The sequence below is a fragment of the Raphanus sativus genome, chromosome 9, assembly GCF_000801105.2.
Source record: "Raphanus sativus cultivar WK10039 chromosome 9, ASM80110v3, whole genome shotgun sequence".
Lineage (NCBI taxonomy): Eukaryota > Viridiplantae > Streptophyta > Magnoliopsida > Brassicales > Brassicaceae > Raphanus > Raphanus sativus.
The window spans coordinates 6090120-6114128 of record NC_079519.1 but is presented as its reverse complement, the minus strand read 5'-3'; the positions used below and the strand labels follow the sequence as shown (position 1 = coordinate 6114128).

The 24009-nt window shown below is 32.0% G+C and overlaps 3 protein-coding genes and 1 pseudogene across 5 annotated transcripts; 2 read left to right on the top strand and 2 right to left on the bottom strand.

Annotated features, from left to right (window-relative positions):
• Positions 1–1154: 1154 nt before the first annotated feature.
• LOC108824592 (uncharacterized) lies at positions 1155–3555 on the top strand (annotated as a pseudogene).
• A 1605-nt stretch (positions 3556–5160) lies between these two features.
• Positions 5161–7876, bottom strand: LOC108824591 (uncharacterized). 2 transcript variants are annotated; one of them, XM_056993576.1, is made up of 4 exons: positions 7404–7876; positions 6152–7156; positions 5730–6069; positions 5161–5615 (listed from the first exon to the last, which is right to left on the bottom strand). In XM_056993576.1, the coding sequence occupies exons 1-4, from the start codon at positions 7406–7408 to the stop codon at positions 5406–5408; spliced, it is 1560 nt and encodes a 519-aa protein (XP_056849556.1). In that variant the 5' UTR covers positions 7409–7876; the 3' UTR covers positions 5161–5405. The 2 variants fall into 2 exon arrangements, with proteins under 2 accessions (XP_056849556.1, XP_056849557.1); XM_056993577.1 differs by lacking the exon at positions 7404–7876 and adding an exon at positions 7336–7354.
• A 6556-nt stretch (positions 7877–14432) lies between these two features.
• Positions 14433–16149, top strand: LOC108823432 (uncharacterized). The gene is made up of 2 exons (XM_018596631.2): positions 14433–15009; positions 15623–16149. The coding sequence occupies exons 1-2, from the start codon at positions 14573–14575 to the stop codon at positions 15849–15851; spliced, it is 666 nt and encodes a 221-aa protein (XP_018452133.1). The 5' UTR covers positions 14433–14572; the 3' UTR covers positions 15852–16149.
• Positions 16150–16202: 53 nt separating this feature from the next.
• Positions 16203–18799, bottom strand: LOC108823431 (serine/threonine-protein kinase BSK5-like). Of its 2 annotated transcripts, XM_018596630.2 has the most exons (10): positions 18485–18795; positions 18181–18389; positions 17962–18097; positions 17765–17898; positions 17573–17678; positions 17392–17477; positions 17125–17313; positions 16861–17028; positions 16663–16776; positions 16203–16581 (listed from the first exon to the last, which is right to left on the bottom strand). In XM_018596630.2, exons 1-10 carry the CDS (start codon positions 18564–18566, stop codon positions 16333–16335), a joined length of 1473 nt encoding a protein of 490 aa, XP_018452132.1. In that variant the 5' UTR covers positions 18567–18795; the 3' UTR covers positions 16203–16332. The 2 variants fall into 2 exon arrangements, with proteins under 2 accessions (XP_018452132.1, XP_056851200.1); XM_056995220.1 differs by having other exon boundaries at positions 16861–17313; positions 18485–18799.
• Between the last annotated feature and the right edge of the window lie 5210 nt (positions 18800–24009).

Sequence of the window (24009 nt, the reverse complement as noted above, 5' to 3'; positions counted from 1 at the left end):
ATAACTTTTAACAAAAATAATTCTATAAAAACACATAACTTTTTAACATTGTATGGGATTCCTTTATTAGTATTTTATTCACTGAGTAGAAGAATTTCGTGATGTGCTTCCTCACTGGTCACTGCCTCAACGTAAAACCATTGTACTGCAAGGCTTTTTTTTCTTAATCTCATCTACTCAGTTGTGAAACCATTTTAAAAAACTCATATGAATGCTCTCAGGTATGGTCTGTTCAGATTTACTGAATAGCAGTTATATACAGAAATGTTCGGTTACGGAACAAAAAAAAAGTTGTGTTAGAAGCAATGTTTCAAAAATAAATCGTGACGGCACACCGTTTAGTTTAGTAACTGATGACATCATACATTTAAAAGAAACTAAAATTTGAGCATTAGATTGCATAAGGAAGAGATCTCTACCGTTCAATTTCATTTTTATTTTCCTATGAAAAAATTAGTGACATGATTGTTCTTGTTTACTCTCATCTTCTTCCTCTCAAAATCCTCTGCAAACCCTAACAACTCCGCATCATTGTTCTGTTTTTCTACTGACTTTAGCGAAACTCTACTTATTTCTGACATGAAAAACAAAAAGAAAAATAGATTTTTTAAAAGATCTGATTTCTCAATCAATAACACCAAATCAGTGTGTTTGCTTGGTCAGCGTACTATCGATCAGCAGCTACGAGTGTCCAGTGAATTTTTTTTTACCAGGTTTGGGTGTGGAGTACAAGAGATAATGAGCCAGAGAGAATCTAATGAATAAACTACATGAACTATTTGCAAACTTTTACAGTTTATTTTATAGTTTGTCAAAAGAGACGACTCGAAGGCAGATGACGACGGTTCGGGATCGTGTAAAGGGGCGCCATTGAGGAGCTATGAATTGGTGACCATTCCTCAAGTGAATCGATGACGTCATAGTTTTTATCTTAACCCAAATCTTATTCGTTAGATTATATATTCAGAGCAAGCTCCACCTTTGGATGCTTATTTTTTTTCCTATAAAAAAATAGTGACGTCATTGGTTAGCAAAAATAAGTTTGCTATTATATATAGATTATCAATTATTTTATTTCATAGGCAAAATTAGTCAAATGCAGAAATACAGGGGCAGATTGTAATTTAAGCAAATAATGGTACAGTTTGTGAATAAACCAAAAAACTCGCGGCTCTTTCCTTTCTCCTAAACCTCAGTCGCCGATCAGTGACGGAACACAGGAGACAGAGAAAATAGCGGTGAGTCTTATGAACAGAGTAATCTCCAGAACCGAAACTTTCGGTGCTTTCAGAGTATCGCTCAATCTCCTGAGGAATTTCTCTGCGCCGGCGGCATCTCCTAGCTCCGATCCGATTAAACCTAAAGGAAGGAAGAAGAAGAAGAAGAAGAAGAAGAACCTAATAGAGGTGGCTCAGTTCTTACCCAATTAGGGAATCGGATACCATATGGCTAAAGCTCACTGGAACGGAGTCTCTTACGAGATCACTAAGATCAACCTCTACAAGGTTCTGTTCATTTTCACTTGCATCTGTCATGTAACGGTTGGATCCTTGTCTTAACGTTCTGGTGATATTCTTTTTTTTTTTTTTTTTTTTTTTTGAAAGAATTTTAAATTTTATTCAAACAAAAAAAAACATTGTTACATCAAGTGCAGCAAATTTTTAAAACAACTACAATAGAAAACAAACTTAGATAGAAAGAAGATATACAACCAAAGAAGAATAAACCCAATCTCCCTCAAACTTGATCAAAAGAAATCAAGTTTGGAAATACCATGAAAATTCTCCTCATTAAAACCCCATTAGAGAAAACCCAAATGGGACAAAACTCTAATGTGGGAAAAAGAGTAAGAAAATTCATGGCAAGGAGATAAATTTTTGAAAAAAACCACTCCAAAAATGCTTCCCCAACTTCAAACACTCCTACCAAACCAAATCTGCATTGTTTTATCATGCTTCCTCCCCACTTTCTTCCTAAGAGATGTAATTTTGTTTCTCATCATCTTGTCCAATCTAGAAATAAGACAAACCGCATGCTGAGAAGGCTCCCCTACTCTTCGAATATTCCTCTCATGCCATATAGCATAAACCACCATCTGAAAACTGTATCTCATCAGAAACTTCAATTCTTTCCCTTGGCAACCATTAGTAACTGCTTGAAGAACTCTGCTCCATTGATGGATGTCCCCTAGCCCCGCCATATTCTTCACTGTGCCCTTCCACACTTCCTTAGAATATGCACAATCAAAAAACAGATGATCTCTCGTTTCTATTTCTGATTGACATAGCCAGCAAGTAGAAATGGCCTGAGCATTCCATCTGAGAATCCTATCTCCTGTTGCTAGCCTATTTTGAACAGCCAACCAGACAATAAAAGAGAACTTAGGAGTACCTTCCGCGAACCAAACTCCTTTAAACCAAGCAACTTTCGGGTCTTTCCTTCTCGTGATGTTCCACGTCTGAGCTGTAAGAAAACCAGGCTTAAATTCCCCATTTTCCCTCATCCACAGACATTCATCATCAAACTGATTAAGCCCCCTACTCTTTAGTGTCAATATCTCCTGACCTATCATCCTCAAAGAGTAGACCCTATGACCTCTGGTTCTGTAAATTTGAATTGCGTGCTCCACTGTAGCATTCTTTGGAATACCCAAGTCCATACTTCCTCTTTCACCAATAAACTCGATTAAAGGTCCTAGATTAGACCAATTATCATACCAGAAGGAAGTATTAGCACCACTATTTATCTCCTTTCTGGTTAACTGCATTGCCATAGGTCTTAGTTTCACCAGCTTCCTCCACATCCAAGATCCCAACATACTCTCTTCTCTTATACTCCAAAACGACCCCTTCCTGATGAGATATTTCCAAATCCATTTGACCCACAAAGAGGATCTTGCATTCAGAATGCGCCATATTAGCTTTAGACAAGAGACTCTGTTCGCTTCAGTCAAGTTTTGGTCTCCAAAAAACCTTTGCTTTGTGCGTAGATAAAACTGGCCCAGACCACAAGAAAGCAGCACATATACTATTTATTTCTTGAATACACTGGTTTGGCAACCTATATGCTGGTGATATTCTATTACAGGATTGATAGAAGACATTAATTAAAGTCTATGTCATCAACGAAGTTATTGTGATTTTCTTCAGCTGATTAGGGTTTTGTTGTTTGATTCAGGATGGTAGGCATAGCAAAGCGTTGGGAATTGTTCACAAAGATGGTCAGATTTGTTGTTATTCTCCATCATCACTTCACTTACTTCCGTGTGATTGTGACTTGTAACATAGATAGGTATTATCTCATAATGCAGGCTTGCCAGCTGCTGAAGCTCCAAAGAAGATAAGTGGAGTACACAAGCGCTGCTGGAAGTATATCCCTAACCTGTCAAAGACCACGCCTGCAACCGCCTCCCAAGTCCAAGCTGCCTGATCTGTTTTACTTTCCTTGTTTGTGGGCTACTTTATCAGATATATAATATACTAGTATTTGGGCCCGTATTCCTTTTCTAAAATATTTATGTTTTTTTGTTAAAATATATAAACAGTACATAAATTGTTTCCCACTATTCCTGAGTGTGCCAAAACATACAGCAAAGTGTTACTATGAATTTGCAAAGTCATATATTGTAGATAATACACCCACAAAATGATAACAACTTACCTCAACAATGAGCAACTCTCTATTAACAATAAGCTAAGATACCACTATTAACAATACTATTACCTTAGTTTTCTTTTTCTTTTTTGAAAAAGGGCAAAAAATAATATTCCGCTGCGTATTACCTTAATTTCATCCCCACATCACTACAGATATGTCATTTTCACGTTCTTTAATGATAAGATGAGCTAGTTTTTTTTAGAACAAAGATGAGCTAGTTTTTTGCTCTATATCCATAATATCTAAAATTTAACCCATAAAAAACTTTATAACTTTAAACCTTTCCATGTTAACTGAATGAAAGTGCAAAAATATTTAAACAAAAAATTCATAAAACTATCTCGATCTTTGTTGCTGCATTCACAAACGATTAAGAGAGAGAGAAAGAAAAATACAAAAGATAAAGTAGTTAATAAAGTTTTTTATAGGCAATGAAACTGATTGGATCGTGCAGTGAAATTAGGAGTAGTGGAAGTTTATTGTTAGAGAGTTATTTTGTTCACAGTTTTTTTTTTTGACTTTTTCTTAGATTCACCCTCTAGGCTGAACCTTTAAGTTCACCAACCAATAGGAATTGGTTATTTTAGATTGGGTATTTTTTGAAAAAGGAAACAAAATAATTGTCAAGTTATATTATATTTTAAAATAAAAAAGTAAAAATAAATAAAAGTAATAGTAATTGTATAAATGTATTTAAAAAAACTATATATAAATCCTAAAGTCTAGAATTTATCTAAAGGTTTAAGATTTAGAATTAAAAATTCAGTTTTTTATGATTTAGAGTTTGATATTTATGAATTAGAGTTTATGATTTATCCAAGGGTTTAGGGGTTAACCAAGGGTTTAGGGGTTATGATTAGGGTTTAGGGTATAGTTTTTTGCTGGCGGATTTAAAATTAGTTTTCAAAAATTTGTTTTTGTTAATTACTATTTTTATTTATTTTACATTTATTTTAAAAACATAATGCAATTTGACAATTATTTTGTTTCCTTTTTAAAAAGATACTCAATCTAAGATAACAAATTTTTATTGGTTGGTGAACCTAAAAGTTCATTCTAGGGATGAATCCAAGAATAACTTTTTTAAAAAAAATTTGCAATTGGTTCAGATTTTTACCGTTACGTGGATAATAATTAGTTTTAGTTTTTATCCTACTTTTTAGATATGAATATAGATAACGGCTGTGATGACTTGCAGAGCATGACTTGATGAATATTTTATACGGCTGTGTTGACTTGCAGAGCATGTTGTAAATAATTATACTGTAGACAAAGTATTCTCAATCTCTTGATGATCTTTGATGTACTTTAAAAGATTGTATTATTATTTACAACTATTTATACGATTGAAGTAAGATATTTTTTAATACATTCCACGTCCTTTTGTATTTTGCTATAAATAACTGAAAATATAAGAAAACATTTTTATAGATAAAAAAATATAGTTCAAATAAGAAAGGTATTATAAGTATCTTCAAAAGTAAAATACACAATTCCATCAACAGTCCGTATATCTTCGTAGCTGATTGAACCTTTGATATTGTTTAAAAGAAGCCCTAGATAAAAACAATTCAATTGGCTTCTCATTGGTCTTGCTATTAACTTACATCCAAACTCGAATATTGTGAAGTCTGATTTGTCTTTTTTTTTTGAAACATTGTCAAAAGCCGCATCTGCATGTGTTGTTTCTTATATTTTTTTTGAACAAATGTGGTTTCCTATATTAGTGCTAAAAAAAATGTGGTTTCCTATATAAATATAAAAATGTGGTTTCCTATATTAAGCTCCTTAAGTGCTGCTTTGTAATCACCCTCGTTGAAGCTGTTTGCCACTGCCCAAAACAAATTTTTAAATTTAGGCTTGTTGGGGTGTAGCTTCTTAATGTTCCCGTATACGTGTCTAGCGCACGTCCGATGCTCTATGTGAGGAAGTTCTTCTTCTACAGCCTTTATAAGTCCCTGTCAAGGAGAAAATGCATTTGAAAATATATTAAAAATGAGAAAATGTATTTGAAAAATGAGAAAATGTGAAAATGTGATTGAAAATGTATTAAAAATTAACAAGGAGGTTACCTTCTGTTTATCAGAGATAAGTGTGAACCCTTCACCATTTTTGAGGTCTAGATCAGACTTAACCCTTTCAATGAACCACTTCCAATTGTCTGCATCCTCAACTTGAACAATTCCCCACGCAACAGGGTATATTTGATTGTTTGCGTCTCTGCCCACAGCTGCAACGAGTTGTCCTTTTGATGTAGATTTCATAAAGCATCCATCAATCCCAAAAATGGGTCGACAATGAGCTCGCCATATTGTCTTCAGAGCTTTAAAACACACATAGAACTTGTCAAAGATCTCAACACCATCATCTCTAATGGCTGTTACAAGATCAACCGTAGACCCCGGGTTTGATCTGTCAAACAAATGAAAGCAATTAATTAAACCCAAAACTCAAATCAAAATTTAACAAAAACATTTTTAATAAGGAAGCTTACTCTAGGATTTGGTCTTTATAATCTTTAATCCTTGCAAATTGCTCATCAAACTCTTCACTTATCATATCCAATGCTCTCTTCCGTGCCTTTCTAGCAATATCATGTGTCACTGTCAAGTTGTATCTCTCTTGGATGAGGTCTTGTATGGCCCTTGGCATCAACGTATTGTCATGTCTAACATCATTTATAAGAAGCTTGCCAATCACACTGTCAGTCAATAACTTGCAATACCCGTCCTTGGTGCAAAAGTGCTCTTCTTGGTATGACTTCACCATGTATAGATGCACTGTTTTATCATAAGAACAGTAGATTCGCCAAGTACAAGGAACCTCACCGACTACAGCACACCTTGCCTCGGAAATGTCATTTCCCCATCTTGAGTATTTTACATTCCAACCTCCCATTAATGCATACTCTAACACAGCTTCCTTGAACTCTTTTATACTTTCAAAAACTTGCATAATCTTCAACTCTCCACTTCCTCTTCGCCATCTTTCATATCCTGGTTCGATGTCTTCTTCATCATCTGAGGCAGGAGGTGTATCTCTAAGGGCTTCATTGTCCTCTTCCTCATCAACAAACCCGAGAACTATTTCTTCCACACTCTCATCATGCGGATCTGATTCCGGGTTCTCTCGAGCCTCATTTCTGCCTTTTCCAGTATCAGCAGCTGTTTCACCCAAAGATCCAGTCTCTTCAGCCTCATTGTGAACCTCCTCGTGTTCAAGATACACTTCCACTTTCCTTACCCATTGTGTAGCAGTACACATGTTTTGGAAGTTGATACCACCATCACACAACACCTTCAAATCTGATAAGCTCTCATTAGGAAGCTTGTACCACACTCGCTGTCCATACATGTCAACGATATTTGCAGAGATTATTCCACCAAATAGAAACTGAGCTGAGGTTTCAAGATAATGAATTTTTCCATCAACATAGGTGAGACCTTCTTCCAAATTCTCAAACCTTCCGTCATAGTTTATTACAAAAGTCGTATCCCCACTGCAACAATTACACAACACATCAGTTACATAAGAAATTATGAAATAAAAATTCATTGACACATTTCGTCGAACACCTTATGTGCTCTCGGATTTCTTCTTTTTTTTTAACAATTCCACAATTAATATGCACACATTATCACCCAGTATCCTATTATAGATGACCCCTAATTGATTTACCTCATTCCAACTGATTTCTCCTAAACCCGAAATCCATTATTTTACTTAAAAAATTTGATGAAACTTACCTCATTCCAACTGATCTCTCCTCTCCTATACGTCCTTTTAGCTCTTCAAATCGTTCCTTTAACACCTAATTGTAATTCTTCTCTCTCAATCTTGTCCCTTTCTTCTCTTTCTCAAAGGATAATTTTTTTTTCTCTCGCGACTTGTGACGAAGAAGCAAGGGTTTGTTTCACGACTTGGACGAGAGCACAAAACGACGTCGTGTTTACCAGCCCAAAACAACGTCGTTTATTATTAATCTCGGTCTAATATACCACGTAATAAACTCCCTAATCCACGTAATCAACGTTAAATCCACATAAGCTGTCGTTACAATCAAACTAACGGAAACGCAGTTTATGTAGGTTTTGACACAAGAGTATTAGTTGATGTATGAATTTCAAATAAAAATGGAGTTGGTGTATGTTTTTGCACAGGCCTCCAGTTTATGTACTGATCGGGACCGCACTCCGCAGTTGATGTATGAATTAGCCGTTTTCCCGGGATTATAACTGTTTGCAGTTTCTTTTCCTTTGGAAGATAGATCTCTTGTTACTTGATGATATTTCCCTTTGAATTCGTCGATAAATTTTTAGGGATCCGTAATCTTCGGATGATGATCTGTTTTATGTTCATATTGTCAAAGACTTTTCTTGGGATGGTATTGATGTGCCGTCATCTTTAGTTAGATATATGATATGATTCGGTATCAGATACGTAAATCCGATTCATTGATTAAAAAGGTTCCTATGGCAAATAAGTAAAGAAAACATCCTGTCTAGCTTGACAACTTTTCTAGGACTTGTAGCCCATTTCTCTAGTTCCAAAATCTCCGTACGATACATATAGAACGTTTTTTTTTTGTGGCATCTGATAAATCTCCATATGATACGAATTACTTCCAACATTTTTTTCCAGTTTAATAAAGGTCGAGCCAATCCTACATTTCCAACATTTGGTAGCCTCGATGTTGATTGAGCATGAGGACATGTGAAAAATATATGACTTATTATGATCTCTCTTCTTCAAAGCAATATAAATAAAGATCTGAATACCTCTCGTGAATCTTGAGTCGATTATATGATGTCCTTGATGTTGTTTTTTTACGAGGTGTTCGTATCATTTGTTGGTGAGCGGAGACAAGTATCAAACTCACTTCCAACACTGATATTCACGTAATTATATAGGTCACTACTATTTTTGTTATTGTCAGCATATAGTTCTCTAATGTTAAATAAAAAATATAAGATTTAAACAAAAATGATAAATATGTTTTAACCAAATCTATTTAATGAAAGTTACATTTTTTATAATTATTGTGTTTCATCACAGAATGTATAACATTTTATTTGGTTCTATAAACGAAAAAATGATTTAAGAACATTTGTGAAATTTTAATAAAGATGTTCATATTTTTTGTCAATAACAGGTTAATCCTAATATACTGTAACCAGATCGAAAGTTAATATGGTACATCTTTTATATTAAACTTTTTATATTAAAATACAAATCACAACTTTTCTTCATGTGTGATTATTTTTAAAAATAGACAATTCCTATAAGTCATGTTTCATTTATTTCTTAATCACATTTTACGACTTACTAAATCACTCGTACCTCTAAAAATATGGTTCAGTTAACCAACATATATTTGCATCATTAATTATTCACATACAATGCATATCTATGTTTAAAAAATGCTTATATCGAACAAAAAAATGCTTATATTGAACCTAACATTTTTTAAAATAAGTTATTTTTAACCGGTTTGGTTTATAGAAGTTAATAATTAAATCACAATTGGATTTAACCAGTTCTAGCCATCATTTCTAATACATGGTTTGATTGACTCAATGTTTTTACACCAAATCCGGACACTGAACTGGATATCCTTACGGGTAATCGGGTCGACGGCAGGTGAACCGAAGATTAATAAATAATTTTTTATTATATAATAATATATTAGTTATAAAAATAAATATGTAGAAACTAAACTTAATTATTTCTAATATTTTTATAAAAAAATTACTTCAAAATACTGAACTTAGTTGTCAAAACAAAATATTGAACTTATTATTTCATAAAAAACTCTAAAATCCACTGTTATTAAACAAAATTTTAGTTAAAAATTTTCAAATATAAATAAAAAAATATCCACGCAGTTGAACGACCGAGATCTAGTTTAATTTTATAACTAATCTATAAACATGCACCAGCGGTGAAATTCAGACATGATTGAGAAATAAAGATAGAAAGTTGATATTAAAAATAAATAAAATAGGATAATTCTCAATTATGTACTTTCAAAATAAACATATGTAATTCCAAATCTAAATAGTACAATAAAAAAGTTTACCTTTTTTAATCCCAAGTGTGCTGCTGTAAGCCAAAATAACTTTTCAATTTTGTGGTGTTGCTCTTTTATTTTTCTTTCAAACAATTATTAAAGAAACAGTGAGTTTCCTCCTAGCCAACATTGTTTACTTCCTGACACGCCTACTGACATTGACAGTGATTTATGTGTTTAGTTTCATCAATACCCCTCATCTTTTTGATATCTTTAATTTGACCTCCCATGTATGTACTATTCAGAGGAACCCTATACATTTCACTCTACATTTCTAGCATATGTTAACAGTAATACTTTACAGTACCTCAACTCAAAATCAGCTTAAAGTTGCCTTTTTAGGATATTAGTTTTAGTGACGACAATTAAGTTCTTTTTAATAGCGATTTCACAGAGGATAAAGTGCAGCAGCAATGGAAAGAAGTTGAAGTAGTACGTTTTGACGTCGGTGATGGAGATCGATGGCAAATACGATGGCTGTAGGAATTTTATTTCACTGCAACGGGAACAGCTGATGTTTATAAAAAATTATAAGAATATAAATTGAAATTACAATACTGAAATATAAAATAAATAAGAATTGCAGAATCGTCGTGATGTTAAATCTTTAAATGCCTTGCAGTGTAATGGTTTCATAGCGTTCAGATTCTCAGGATAAAACTACAATATTGTTTCTCCGAAAGGATAAAACTACAATATTGTTTCTCCGAAAAACAGAATATATTAAACATAATTTTGTTTGGTACTCTCACACACAAAAAGGAAAAATATTAACATAACTATTCTAAGTGGGAGAGAATAACTTTGTGTTGTTGAATCTATATTTTTCTATAATAGTAACAAACCCTTTTATAGGAAAAAAATGAAAAGCACAAGTTTCATTTTTCAACATAAAAATAATATCTACCGTGATGCACTAACATAGTCTTTATTTCTTGTCAATTATTATGTGAATGCGTTCCATATTTTGCCAAATAAATTAAAAATAAAATTATTATTGTTTGACCAACTCAAACAAAATAATATACTTTAAAATAGATTTTTTATATTTTATTAATATAAAAAATCAACATATATTTAGTTTATAAGATTAAGTTAATGAACATGAAGTCCAACTAACATATCAAAACCCAAATCCAAATTCAAATACCTAATGTGTGTATTTGCTACTTTATACAAATTTCTCAAATCACACACATTAGACCTTCATTTCTCATTCAAATAAATTTGACATATGTATCTACTATTTATAATGTTCAGAAAATAGTTCCAACGGTCTGTCACATGAATAGATATGATTCTAAACACTAGATGACTCGACAGAATTGATTTTCTAGACAAGACTCGACAAGACTTCACTAAGCACTTTTGAGAGTACAAACGAGAAATTCACTGCATGATGAGTTGGTATCAATTTTCAGTCTTGAACCACGAATTGTTAATAGCTATTGGATTTACTCGGCCAGGAGGTGGCCATGATGTCTTGAACCTCTCGGGCTTTGGTGTAAACCTAGACAATAACTATAAGACAACTTCATTCTCTCATAGATCTAGGTACTTTATTGTGTTCATTTTGGTCTTGAACAGTCCTGATTAATCATGAGTGAACTTGGAAAATATAACATTTTCTTCATTCTCTTAGAAATGGCCTCATTTCACACTCATAAGGTGATTGACATTAGCTTTTTTAGAGGAGTATCATACATTACTCCATTCATATCTCAAAGCTATGGATACAAATCATTAAAATCAAATGATTATCCTCTATTCCTTACAACGTAGCACTGTGTTTAATCATTCTAGGAACTGAGTATAGGCCAAAATCTTACAGTGCTTTGGGCAGATTTAGTTTGACTTAATTGTCTTCTTAAACATATTTCTTGGGATCTCAAGTCATTTAGGTATAGTTACCGCCAAACCTCATCTTATTCACATGCTTATCCATTCCTCTTGATGATATAACAATTTGATCTCATGAAACACCTTTAATAAAAAGATACTCAGTTGTCATTTTATCATACAGTAAACATAATCTTTTAAGATTAGTCGAGATCGATTGTCTAATGATTTTTGTTATCTTCTTTCAAGATACAAAGATCAATTGTCTAATGATTTTTGTCATCTTCTTTCAAGATACAAAAATCAACTGTCTAATAATTTTTGTCATCTTCTTTCAAGATACAAAAAATCATTTAAAAAAAATCATATTATGATTTTATGTGGTAAGCGATGCTTCCACCACATTTCTTGAGATAACTCAAAAATATGAATGTTATTATTCAACATCTAAAGAGTTTACAACTTCTTAAGATTTAAATGAACAAAAAGCAATTTAAAAAATATTACAATTTTTATTGTATTTCATTTTCAGATATCATATTTTACGAACAACTATTTTCATAGTTCTCTCAAGTAGATTTATAAATACAACTTGTATATATTTTGAACTATTTCAAAACATATTTTTGCTTTTTAGCAAATATACATATCATTGGATGATATTGTTTATGGTATCAAAACCACCATTTTATATGGTTATTCTCAACCAAATTAAATTTAGAAACTACAATACTCATGTCAGTTTCAGTCATGATATTACTCATTATTATGGCTTGGTCAATCTTTTAGCGACTCACGTTAAGCATTGACGAAATATAAATGTTTTGATCAATATCAATAAATATTTTATTTTTTATGGTAAATGATTTATATATGACATACTTCTCTCAAACTTAATTTTGAGGCGTAGACTCACAAAATCCATTTCCATATATACCACATGATCTCTTAAAGATCAAACTATTGTTTATCAGTGGTATATTTCACTATATTTTAAACGTTAATTTTTTGCTCCATAAAAATATAATATCAAAACTGGTTAGAGAAAGCAATACTCCAGATTTTGTTTCGAGACTGTCAAGCAAAATGTTCTTATAAAAAATACTTTTAAAAGCATAAATAATATTTAATGATTTAAGAGTGTAAGAACTTTATTTCACTAAAATAAAGACAACTTATATTTATAAAAAATAATAAGAACGTAAATTGAAATTAAAATACTGAAATATAAGAACAAAGAAGAATTGAAGTCGAGATGGTTAATTTTTTTTAAATTTTTTTTAAATGCTCTGTAATGTGACAGTATATCATAGCACTCAGATTCTTAGGATAAAACTGCATCATTGTTTCTATTTGCCATCACCAAAGAACATAATCTATTGAACCTAATTTTATGTTGTATTCTCAGACACAAAGAAAAAATTACTAACATAACTATTCTAAGTGGGAGAGAGTAACTTTGTATCGTTGAATCTATATTTTTCTATAATGCTAACAAAGTCATTTTATAAAAAACGAGAAGCACAAGTTTCATTTTTCGACATAAAATCAAAAGTTCACATGTGTACTAATGAAATCTTTATTTCTTGTTAATTATTATATGAGTTTATTTCATATTTTGACCAAAAAAGTTAAAGAATGAAAGTATTATTGTTTGACCAATTCAAACAAAATAATATACTTTAAAAGATTATTTTCTATATTTTATCAATATAAAAGATCAACATATATTTAATTTATAAGACTAAGTTAATAAATATGAAATCCAACTAACAAATCAAAACCCAAAAATATTGTATCAGCTATTCAAATAAAACTTCATTTTTGATATATGTATCAGCTATTCATAATGTTTAAAAAATGTGTCGAATTTTTGCAGTTTTGTAGCAATTTACATGGTGGATTCGATGAATCTAGTAGATGTCAAACAAAGACAATAGATTATAATTAAAATTAATGCACAGTGAAAATAGTGGTTTTCCATATCCATAATAAAACTTTTTTTTACGTTATCTAATACAAATTCCCTTTAAGCAACGTACATTTCTTCAGTTCATCAAAAGTTAAAACTCACCATCCTAAACCTAATGTTAAAAGTTAAAACTCACAATCCTAAATCTAGAGCTTTTTGTTTAATTTTCCTTAAGTTACAATTATAAGTCTTAGAAACTGTAGTTAAATTGTTAACATGGCAAAAGACACGCACACATAATTATACGACAAATGGAACATTAGGTGTATATTAGGTGATAAAGATAAACTAATACTCCTTTTAATTTCATTTTATTAGATGTCTAAGGTTAATGCACGCAATTTTTTATAAAATTTATTTTGATTATAAAAGTAATAAAAAATTAATTTGATCAATAAAAATGTACTACTTGTATTTATTTACACATCTTTAACAATGTTAAAATTTTATATAAAATAATGAGATTCTGTAAGAAATATATTTTATCAAACTCCAAATAAATTGAAGCAAATGAAGTAACATTTTATAACCAATAACACCTTAACTTAAACTTTAATAGATGGTATTTGTAATTAATATGAAAAAAAAATAAACACTTCTACTTTTGACGAAAAAGAAGAAAGTTAATTCACTTATTCAGAATTTATGAAAAACAGTATCAAGTGGAAACTAAATCATGAATTATGATTCCGTACCAAATCGGGATTCAACAATAGTTAAAGAAAAGAGTACTCGATGTGAAAAAACTTCCAAAGTTGAGGGAGACAAAAACAAGAAGCAATTTTTTTTTGTTTTCAGACAACAAAAAAAAAATTATTACAAAGAACAGAACAGAAGCTGCTCTTTTGTCCAAAGCTTCTTCCTTTCTCTTTCCCCAACATTTTCTTCTCTCTGCAAAATAAAAATAAACAAAATAGACAAAATTAACTTTTTTGTTTTGTTTTTGGTATTTAATACTTCTTTTGTTTGCTTTCCTCGTAAAACCCATGACCCCTCCCCCTTTCTTCCTCTTTTGCTTCTAATCTTCAACAAAAATGCCTTCGTTAGCTTTTGGATCTCATCACCATTTGGCCAATCCCACTGAGTCGCCGTACACCGTCGAAATTAGCATCGACGGCGACTCCTCTGACTTGGATTCCTTGTCTGAGGTCGACTTAGAGAGCGGCGGTGTGACTAAGCTACATTCCGGTGGTGGTAGGAAGAGGAGGGTGAGGAGGAGAAAGAAGAAGAAGAAAAGGAAGAAGAAAGAGAGTAGAGATTGCAGGATCTGTCATCTGCCTTTAGAGAGTAGCAAAGAAGGTGGAGAAGAGGATGATTCTGATGAACACGAAGTAGATAAAGAAGAAGAAGAAGATGATGCTGAAGAAGAGTATTATGGTTTGCCTTTGCAATTGGGCTGTTCTTGTAAAGGTGATTTGGGTGTAGCTCACAGCAAGTGTGCTGAAACTTGGTTCAAGATCAAAGGAAACATGTAAGTATCCTCTCAATTATTCTCATAAACTTTCTATATTAGATATATATATTTTCTGTTTCTGGAAAAAAAAATCTATAGTTTCTTATGAATCTGAAAAAGATAAAAACAGTGAAGGGTGAAAACTTTATGAGGAAACAAAATTATTTGTTTTATGTACTTTGAGTTTTATTTTATTGTCTGATTTTCTAGAGATCTATATGATTACTTCTCAAAAAGATTGTCTCTACTGAAGCTAGAATCTACAGTTTTTTTGTGACCACCAATTATTAAGATTCCATGTGTTGTCTCATGTTATTATTTTCCTGCACATTTGGACTGATTCTTTGTTGTCTCATAAGCTATCTATGATTCATTGGCTTGATTTTGAAGCTTCACTGAGAATCTTGCCGCTCCTTTTGTTAGAGAATAGTTTGATTCTCTTACCAGTCACCATTATACTAATAGCTCTGTGTCTATGTTCTTTTTGCATTGTCTTAGAACCTTAGGCAGTAGTAGAAACCGGTTTAGGTTTTAATCTTGTGTGTTAAGTAAGTTGAAGAGAGTCTGTAAACTCTAAAGGTTATTGTACTTATTAGCATATAATTCATATTGTTTCTATGAATCTGAGCAGGACATGTGAGATATGCGGGGCAATGGCTATAAACGTAGCTGGGGAACAGTCAAACCCAGAGAGCACTGCCTCTACAAATTCACAAGTGGTGGCTGCAGGACAAACTCAGAGTAGTCAGACAGAGCCACGGGGAATCTGGCATGGTCGCCGTGTTATGAACTTCTTACTTGCTGCTATGGTCTTTGCCTTCATTGTTTCTTGGCTTTTTCACTTCAAAGTCCTCAAGTGAAACAAGTTCTCTATCTCTTTGGCCCTCACGCGCTCTTCTTCTCCTGTTCTTGAGCCGCGTGCAATCACTACATCAAATCCCTCCTGTCGCTTGATTGTTCGTTCGTTCGTTCACACGTTTTGTAGCTGTAAAAACTTATTAGTTTTTAGATTGTTTGTCACTTGTGAGCTTTTTTTTTACATCTTGTATAATATTCATCTTCACTCCGGTTTGGTCAAAACTTCTGTTCAACCAAGAGGGTCTTGGCTCTTTTGGTTTGAAGACTGGTAATAGAATAGATAGCTGTGTTGAATCTGTTTCTTCTTTTCTTTTTTACTATTTTAAAATTATTTTCAAAGAAGAAAATCACTTGCAGATAAAAGGATCTTTGGACAAAATGAGAAAGATCCTTCGATTCACAGGAAACCACAAGTTTTATCATGAGCTGGATCTCAAATGCTTAAAACATAAAAAAAGACAATAAATACTTGGGAAAGTTTTTTCAGTTTCTATTGTTCTGTTTCTTGGCTTCCAAGGAAGTACCGTCTTTTAGGGTTTCGCAAGCGTCTTTATCCATTCCAAGGCTGAAGAGAGCAGCAGCCTGAAGATAGAATGCTGTTGGCCACTCAGGAGACACTACTTGCGCCTGCATTGCATCACCAAGTGCCTCTTGAGGCTTGTTGCTCATCAGATAACACAAACACCTCCTTGCAAATACCGTTGGCGATACCATTGTTCCATCTTCAATGAACTGCAGGCACAACACACTGATTGAGTTGAGTTGAGTTTTAGGTTTCAAGAAAGTAAACCAACTTTGGTATTCCTTCCTTACCTGCGTGTAACATTCGATGGTAGTGACAAAGTCTTTGCCTTTGAACGCAGCATCTCCTTGTTTCTTAGCGTTTAGAGTCTCCTGAATCTGGTCTGTCCAGACTTGGAACGAGAGCTGCATTGCAAAATGAAAACAATGATCATTACTAGACCTCATAGAAGATGCATAAAACTTGTTGGTTGTTTCATTTACACACACCTCATTAGCTACGCCTTCATCGTCTTTGTATCCAACCTTTTCAAGAATCTCGTGAATAGCGGTGAGATCAAGTCTTGAACAAGCATCGCCAAGAGGTGTCAGCGAAGTAGTTTCCTTTGGAGGAGAAGCAGATCCATGTGGAATCCCCATTAAGACATAAGACGGAACCTGAAAAAAAAAAAAACAACAAAGATACAGAGGAGTCACAACAAGACATTGAATAGTAAAAGAAGTTGTTTTAGTGAGTGTGAGAGCAACACATACATCAGTTTCCTTCTGAAGAGGAGCGAGTGAGGTCACAAGAGACTTAGCATTTGGCCTTTCACGAGCTTCGTACTGTAAACAACGTGAAGCTAAACGAACCAAATCAGTTCCATCATCGTTTGAGAAATGACCGTCTAGAGCCGAGTCCATAAGCATCAGGAAGTTCTTCCCACGAATCAGATCAAGCGCCTGCAAAAGAAACCAATAAGATCAGGAAACTTTCCCTAGAAAATGTTTTAGTGAGACCATGTTTTCTTATGCACTTACATGGCTTGGTGGTATGTGTTTACCACTGAGAAGATCTAGCAACAACGTTCCAAAGCTGTAGACAACGCTCTCTGGAATCACTCTCCCTATGAGATAAACACAGACACATGGATTCATTCATCATAATCAAATGTAACAATAACTTGAAGCCAATTGCATCATCTGATATCCAGTAACTGACCTGTTCTTAGGTACTCAGGAGGTGTGAAAGCCAGATTAGTACTGTAACTCTTCCCATCCCTACTATTCTTCATAAGACCGAAGCAAGATAGTCTAGGGCTACCCTCCTGTTTAATCCCACATGGTCAGAGTCCCCCCCTAGTAGAGTACCATCTCATAAGTAAAGAGAGAGAGACATGAGAAGTGGACCTACCTGGTCAAACAAGATCCTGTAAGCGTTGAGATCATGGTACAAGGAACGACCTTTGGTGCTGCAATACTCGAGTGCTTGTGCAAGATACAAAGCCACTCTCACCCTCATAGCCCACTTCATTGGCTCGCTATCCCCTGGCATATAAAATATATTAACAAACAATGCAGAGTAGAGTGGAAGAAAAAAAAGAGCCTTACAGTGGAAGAGATGCTTAGAGAGAGTTTCAAAAGGCATAAACTCAGCAACGAGCAATCTCTCATCTCCTTCGCAACAGAAACCAATCAAGTTGGCTAACCTCTCACTCCTCAACTGCCCCACAGCTTTTGCTTCCTCCTATTATAAGACCCCAAGGGAAGAGAGTTAATGATTAGACCCATCAATGGAAATGATGAGCAAAGGAAGCAACTTTTGTTTACAAGGAATTGACGAGTGTCAGGCCAAGCGGATCTGTTGAAGCGTTTCACAGCGATCCAACGGTCATCTTCTAGTCTGCCTTTATACACCACATTAGGTGCTTTAACGCCGTGTTCCGACACGATGCTGTCCGTTGAGAAACCTGAAGTAGCAGCTCGTAGTTGGTCGAAGCTGAACTCTGTAAACGACGCCGGATCGACTGTTCCGTTTTCTGTCGGAATAATTTAGGAAAAAAAAAGAAACAAACTTTGTAATGAAAATGCGGTTAAAGGTGAAGACTTTAAAGGAGTTGAAAAATAGTAAAACCTAGATCAGAAGCGTCGTTGAGAGATGAGTTGTGATGAGTTTGCCAACAACAGAGAGATAGCTTAGAGGAACGAGGTCCCATTTTGGTTGGGTTTCAAAAAAGCTTCGATTTTAAAGGAAAGGAAGAAGAAAGCTGTCTTCGTTAAACCCGGAAAGCAAAAACCCTTTTTTTTCTGAGCCTGAAGTGTGAAGCTGAGTCGCTTCTTTAGAGGTTAAGAGAAAGATTAAAAAAAAATGGTTTTGTTTTTGTGGTTTTTTTTGTTCTCGAGGAGAAAGGAATCTACGAAAAAAATTAGGGAGAAAATTTTATAGAGCGCACGTAGTGGAGAAGACACTGATGGAAAAAAGGCAGAATATTTATTTAACCTTTTCATTAAAAAACAGATTTTTTTTTTAAGCAACCATTAAAAAAACAGATATTACAGTATATATTACTGATATTTTTATATTATTTTTTTGATGAATATAAAAAACAGTATTTTTTTGAATGGATGTTTTTATATTGTACACCACTAAAATTGTATTTTTATTGGTTTTTTTATACGATGTTCTCACTTATCAAAAATATATATTGACAGTAGATATTTAAAACATAGTATATTGCATATTGCACTACACTGACCCAGAGATGTCTAAAGAGTAAAGACTAAAACCACCATATCACGAAAGCTTTTAGCGATTGACATGGTGACTGTAAATGAAAATAATCAAATATAATGAATTTTTCTTTATATAGTGAATGTTGTGATGCATTTGAATAACCTTTAAAAAAATAAAAGGTATGTGTATTTTTATAAATCAGATAGACTGATTTGTAAGTCATAATATTAATTTCACCGCTTAAAGCTTAATCAGGTTATATATGGATCAGAAGCTTCTGACTTGGTTGGAGCAGTTTTTTTTTTCTGACTTGGTTGGAGCAGTTAATCGTCCAAAAGCATGGCCTTCCTTTGCAATTCAAGCTTCTGAGATCATTCTGGCCTTATCTAATATTCATAGTTGGAAAATTCACCTAGAAACTGCTGAAACTAATTATAGTGTCTTTCTCATTGCTCAAAGTGCTACGGTAGTCGGATAATTCTTATGTGGCTACAGGCGCCCCTTTTTGGCTTAGGAATACTTTGTACAGTGATATGGTTCATGTCTGATTAGTTGTTTAGAACTCTGTTCTCATTCTGTCTCCTCGCTTCTTTGAGGCTTTTTGGGTTTCCTTGTAACCTTATACACTCATGCCTGTACTGTTACTTATAATTTTCACGATGAGAAAAAAACTACCTAGCTGTATATATTTTATAAAAAATTAAAAACAAATCTCGTCTCTAAATACAATTGAACTAATTAGTATACATATAAAAATAAAATAAACCTCTTGTTTCTAAATAGTTGAAATTTTTGTTTAACTAAATATGTGGTCTAACAGATTTTGAAATCCGGGTTTGATCATCAACCATGTTACCGTTTTGATTTTACCTTTTTATTAAGAGAAATATAGGTGCATTTGAAACAAGCGAAAAACTTTCCAGCTAAAATGACGCAGATCGGTGACCCAACGAAACGAAAGAGGTCCACAGAGCATTTTAAACAGAGTTATTCTTGGGTTCACCCTAGGGGATGAACCTCTAGGTTCACCAACCAATAGGATTTAGTTATTTCAAATTTGACATCATTTAAAAAAGGAAACAAAATATTGTCAAATTATATTACGTTTTAAAAATAAAAAATAAAGTAAAAATAAAAAAATAAAGTAAAAATAAATAAAATAATACTAAAAATGCAAAAAAATAAATATTTTTTCAAAAAATAAATTAATACCACAAAAAATACTAATCTTTAAATGTTAAACCCTAAATCCTTTAGTAAATCTTTGGATAAATTATAAAACTTTGATTTAAAAAAACTATTTATAACACAATCAACAAAAAACTATACCCTAAATCCTAATCTTAAACCCTAAACCCTTGGGTAAACCCTAAACCCTTGGGTAAATCCGAAATTCTTGGATAAATCTTAAATTTTTAAGATTTATCCAAAAGTCTAAGATTTAATGTTTGTTGGGAGCGTTAAAAATATTTTTTGAAAATATTTTTTTTAGATTAAAAAGTTTTTTTTATGATTAGTATAATTTTTATTTAATTTTTATTTTAAAAGTATAATATAATTCGATAATATTTTGTTTCCTTTTTTAAAAGATACTGAATTTTAAATGAAACAATTCTATTGGTTGGTGAACCTAGAGGTTCACCCTAGGGAGTGAACCCAAGAATAAGTCTTTTAAACACCAGTCAAAAAGCTTTTGTTGACATATAATATATACGATCAATCATCATATGTGTGTATAATGTATTACACCGCGAAGCTCCATTTTCTTATATTTTGCCTAGTTTACTTTATTACATATCGGAATCAACTTTTGTGTTTTTTTATTTTTTCAAATATATTATTTTGTTACAAGAACAATTAATGTTGGTTGGTGGAGACAAAGAGGATCTTGGAGATAAATATGGTAAAGAAGAAAGTAGTAATAGAAGATGACTTCACGCGTGTGCCAAGGAGATGTTTGTTGTCCTCTGGGGGACACATTTTAGCCTAAATTAAGATGCTCTTAAGTGACCAAGTCAGGACCACTATAACCAAAAAACTAGGGGAAGATATAGGGGCCCAAGATATAGTCTTAATTTTAACAATGGAGTTTTGTTTATTTCGGAGAGTTGAATTGCATGTGTCAAAAACTCACTTCAACTCTTGGCTCAAGAAAATATAGATGTTTCTGAGGTTTTTTTTTTCTAATCTGTAAATTTCATATAAAATGATAGAAGGTTTTCCACAAAAGCAAAGCCTTAGGTTTGTGCCTCTGGCAAAAAGTTGAAAAAACAGAGAAGAACAACAAAGATTTCAATCAACAAAGAATATTCCAAAAGCCTTAGGTTTCAGAGAGTTTTTAAAAAGACCAATTACAATATACCTTAAAAAATATTACTTCCTCTGTTTTATAATATTTGATATTTTGGTTTGTTGCACAAAGATTAAAAATTTTACTTTTCTTAAAGAAATACTTTTACAGATATTTTTTATAATTATTGAAAAAATTATAAACAAAATTGTAAAATCTAATTGGTTGAACTATTTTCAATAAAGTTTAAATTAACCTTTATTCATCAAAACATTTTATATTTTGAAACAATATTAATCTTTTAAAAAATTATCTAATTTAAAACGAAGGAGTATCAGACGGAAAAACCCGATGTTAAATTAGATAATTTTTTAAAAAATTAATATTGTTTCAAAATATAAAATGTAAAATCTAATTTTTCGGATTTTTCCGTCTGATACTCCTTCGTTTTAAATTAGATAATTTTTTAAAAGATTAATATTGTTTCAAAATATAAAATGTGCCACCCATATCTAATTTTATATTTTGTTTAACCATATTTAATCCGCATGCGGCCACGTAGAGGCAGATTATAGTGTAATTTTTTTTTGTTAAAGAAGATTATAGTGTAATTGGTTGAACCTATTTTTATCTACTGAAGAAGTTGCGATTTAAAATTTGGACCTATACACTTAATCATTAATATATACTGTAGACATTAGATATACTCCCTCTGTTTTTTAAAGATACATATTCTAGATTTTTCACATATATTAAGAAATCACATTAAAATGCATTGATTTTTGTGAATAACAATTTTCCATAACCTTTAACCAATAAAAAATCCAATAAACACAATTAATTTTTTTGAAGTTAACAGATTTTCATTAAATAATACATTGAAAAAGTAAAAAAATATATCTTTTTAAAACAAATTTTTTTCCTAGAACATGGATCTTTAAAAAACAGAGGGAGTATAACTTACCAATTATTTAAGAAATCACTAAAGATATCTAAAACTAACCAAATGACATTCAATTTCCACATACAAAAATATATATCTCCCACATACACAACACAACGAAATACAATAATATTTATAATATATCTGTAATCATATCATCATGTGTTTCGTTTCTTTACATTTTCTATTAACTCATCATCTAACCTTTAATAGTGAATACAATATATCATAGAAAAAACTTATATAGTTTTTCCAAAAAGCTTATATAGTATAATACTTCTACAGTTCTGCGTATGACTAATTTGGACCTTTTATTTATCAAGATTTTAATGTAAGTGATGATAAGTAATAGCCGATGCTATAACAATTGGTTTAACTAAATCATTGTCCAGTTTTTGTTATAAATAAATTGTCAGTTAAACCAAATCGGCTATTTATAAATTTTCTGTATTATGATGAATAATATTATATTCTATCGTGTATGTAATTAATATATTACCATCACATGTTATTTCTAAAATAATATAGAATGTGTATATCATTACTAAAAATGATAAAAGCCATAAATCGGATCAATATTAAGTTTCAAAAGAAAAAGAAAAACATGGTCAACAATTATTATGTAGTTCTCTTTGTTTTTTTTTCCTATTATTGAATTACAGAAAATAAAACTAATGAAATAGAAATCCTAACAAATCAATTTATTGGTAACATACAAAGTTAGATACCTTCTCAAAATATTCAAAATTTGGAGAATAAAATGTTCAAATTATGTTTTTGACACATATTTACTAGAACAAATTCATCCTCATATTTATATTAGAAAATTATATGATTTATTAACAAAACAAATAAATATCTGAACTACAAGCCACATATTTTTTTATTGAAATCAAGTTTAACAAAATTGTAAAAAAAACTTCTAACACCATTTTAAAAGAAAAAAACTCTGCGTTTAAATGCGCTTTAGAATCTAGTCTGTACTTAAACGAAAGAAAAAAGTCCTAGTCTTATTTAGAACACAAAAAGTAAGATTTGAATAATGGAATGAATCTACTATATATGGATATGCTAGTACATGTAATGATGGAGTTTGGGGGATCCCTGTAAAAAAGAATCTGAAAAGATGATAGTAACAAGCTGGCAAGGTGGAAAACTTGACGCAATAATTTTGGTACAGAAAAAATAATAATAACACCATCAGAATTTCAGAACCAGAATGTTGATCATAAGTTCTGGTAATATTATAATTTATTTCCAACAACAATTTTTAGATCGCAAACATAACATTTACTATTTTAGTAAAAAAGTTGACCTAACAACATATATGTAGCATTATATGAACTTTGATCAATATTATTTAAAATCAAAATGGACATCCAAATAATCATTTTGACAACGAAAATTTTTTTTTTTGTGAAAATATCGGATAATCTTCTAAAATGTGTGAATCATAGTCTTATTTTTTGGCATATGGCAAAATAAGATGTTTGATGGGTCTACCATGTTGCTTGCTGTGTGTTCAAAGTGCATATAGCTATAAAATCCACTCTGTTTCTTTGTGACAAGAAAAACAACTTCACGTGAACGATGGAAACATTTTTATTGTTTTCATATAACTATAGAATCTTTCGACTTTAAAAGACCAAAGTTAAAAAGATGAACTAATAAAATATCTCAATTTATGCAAAA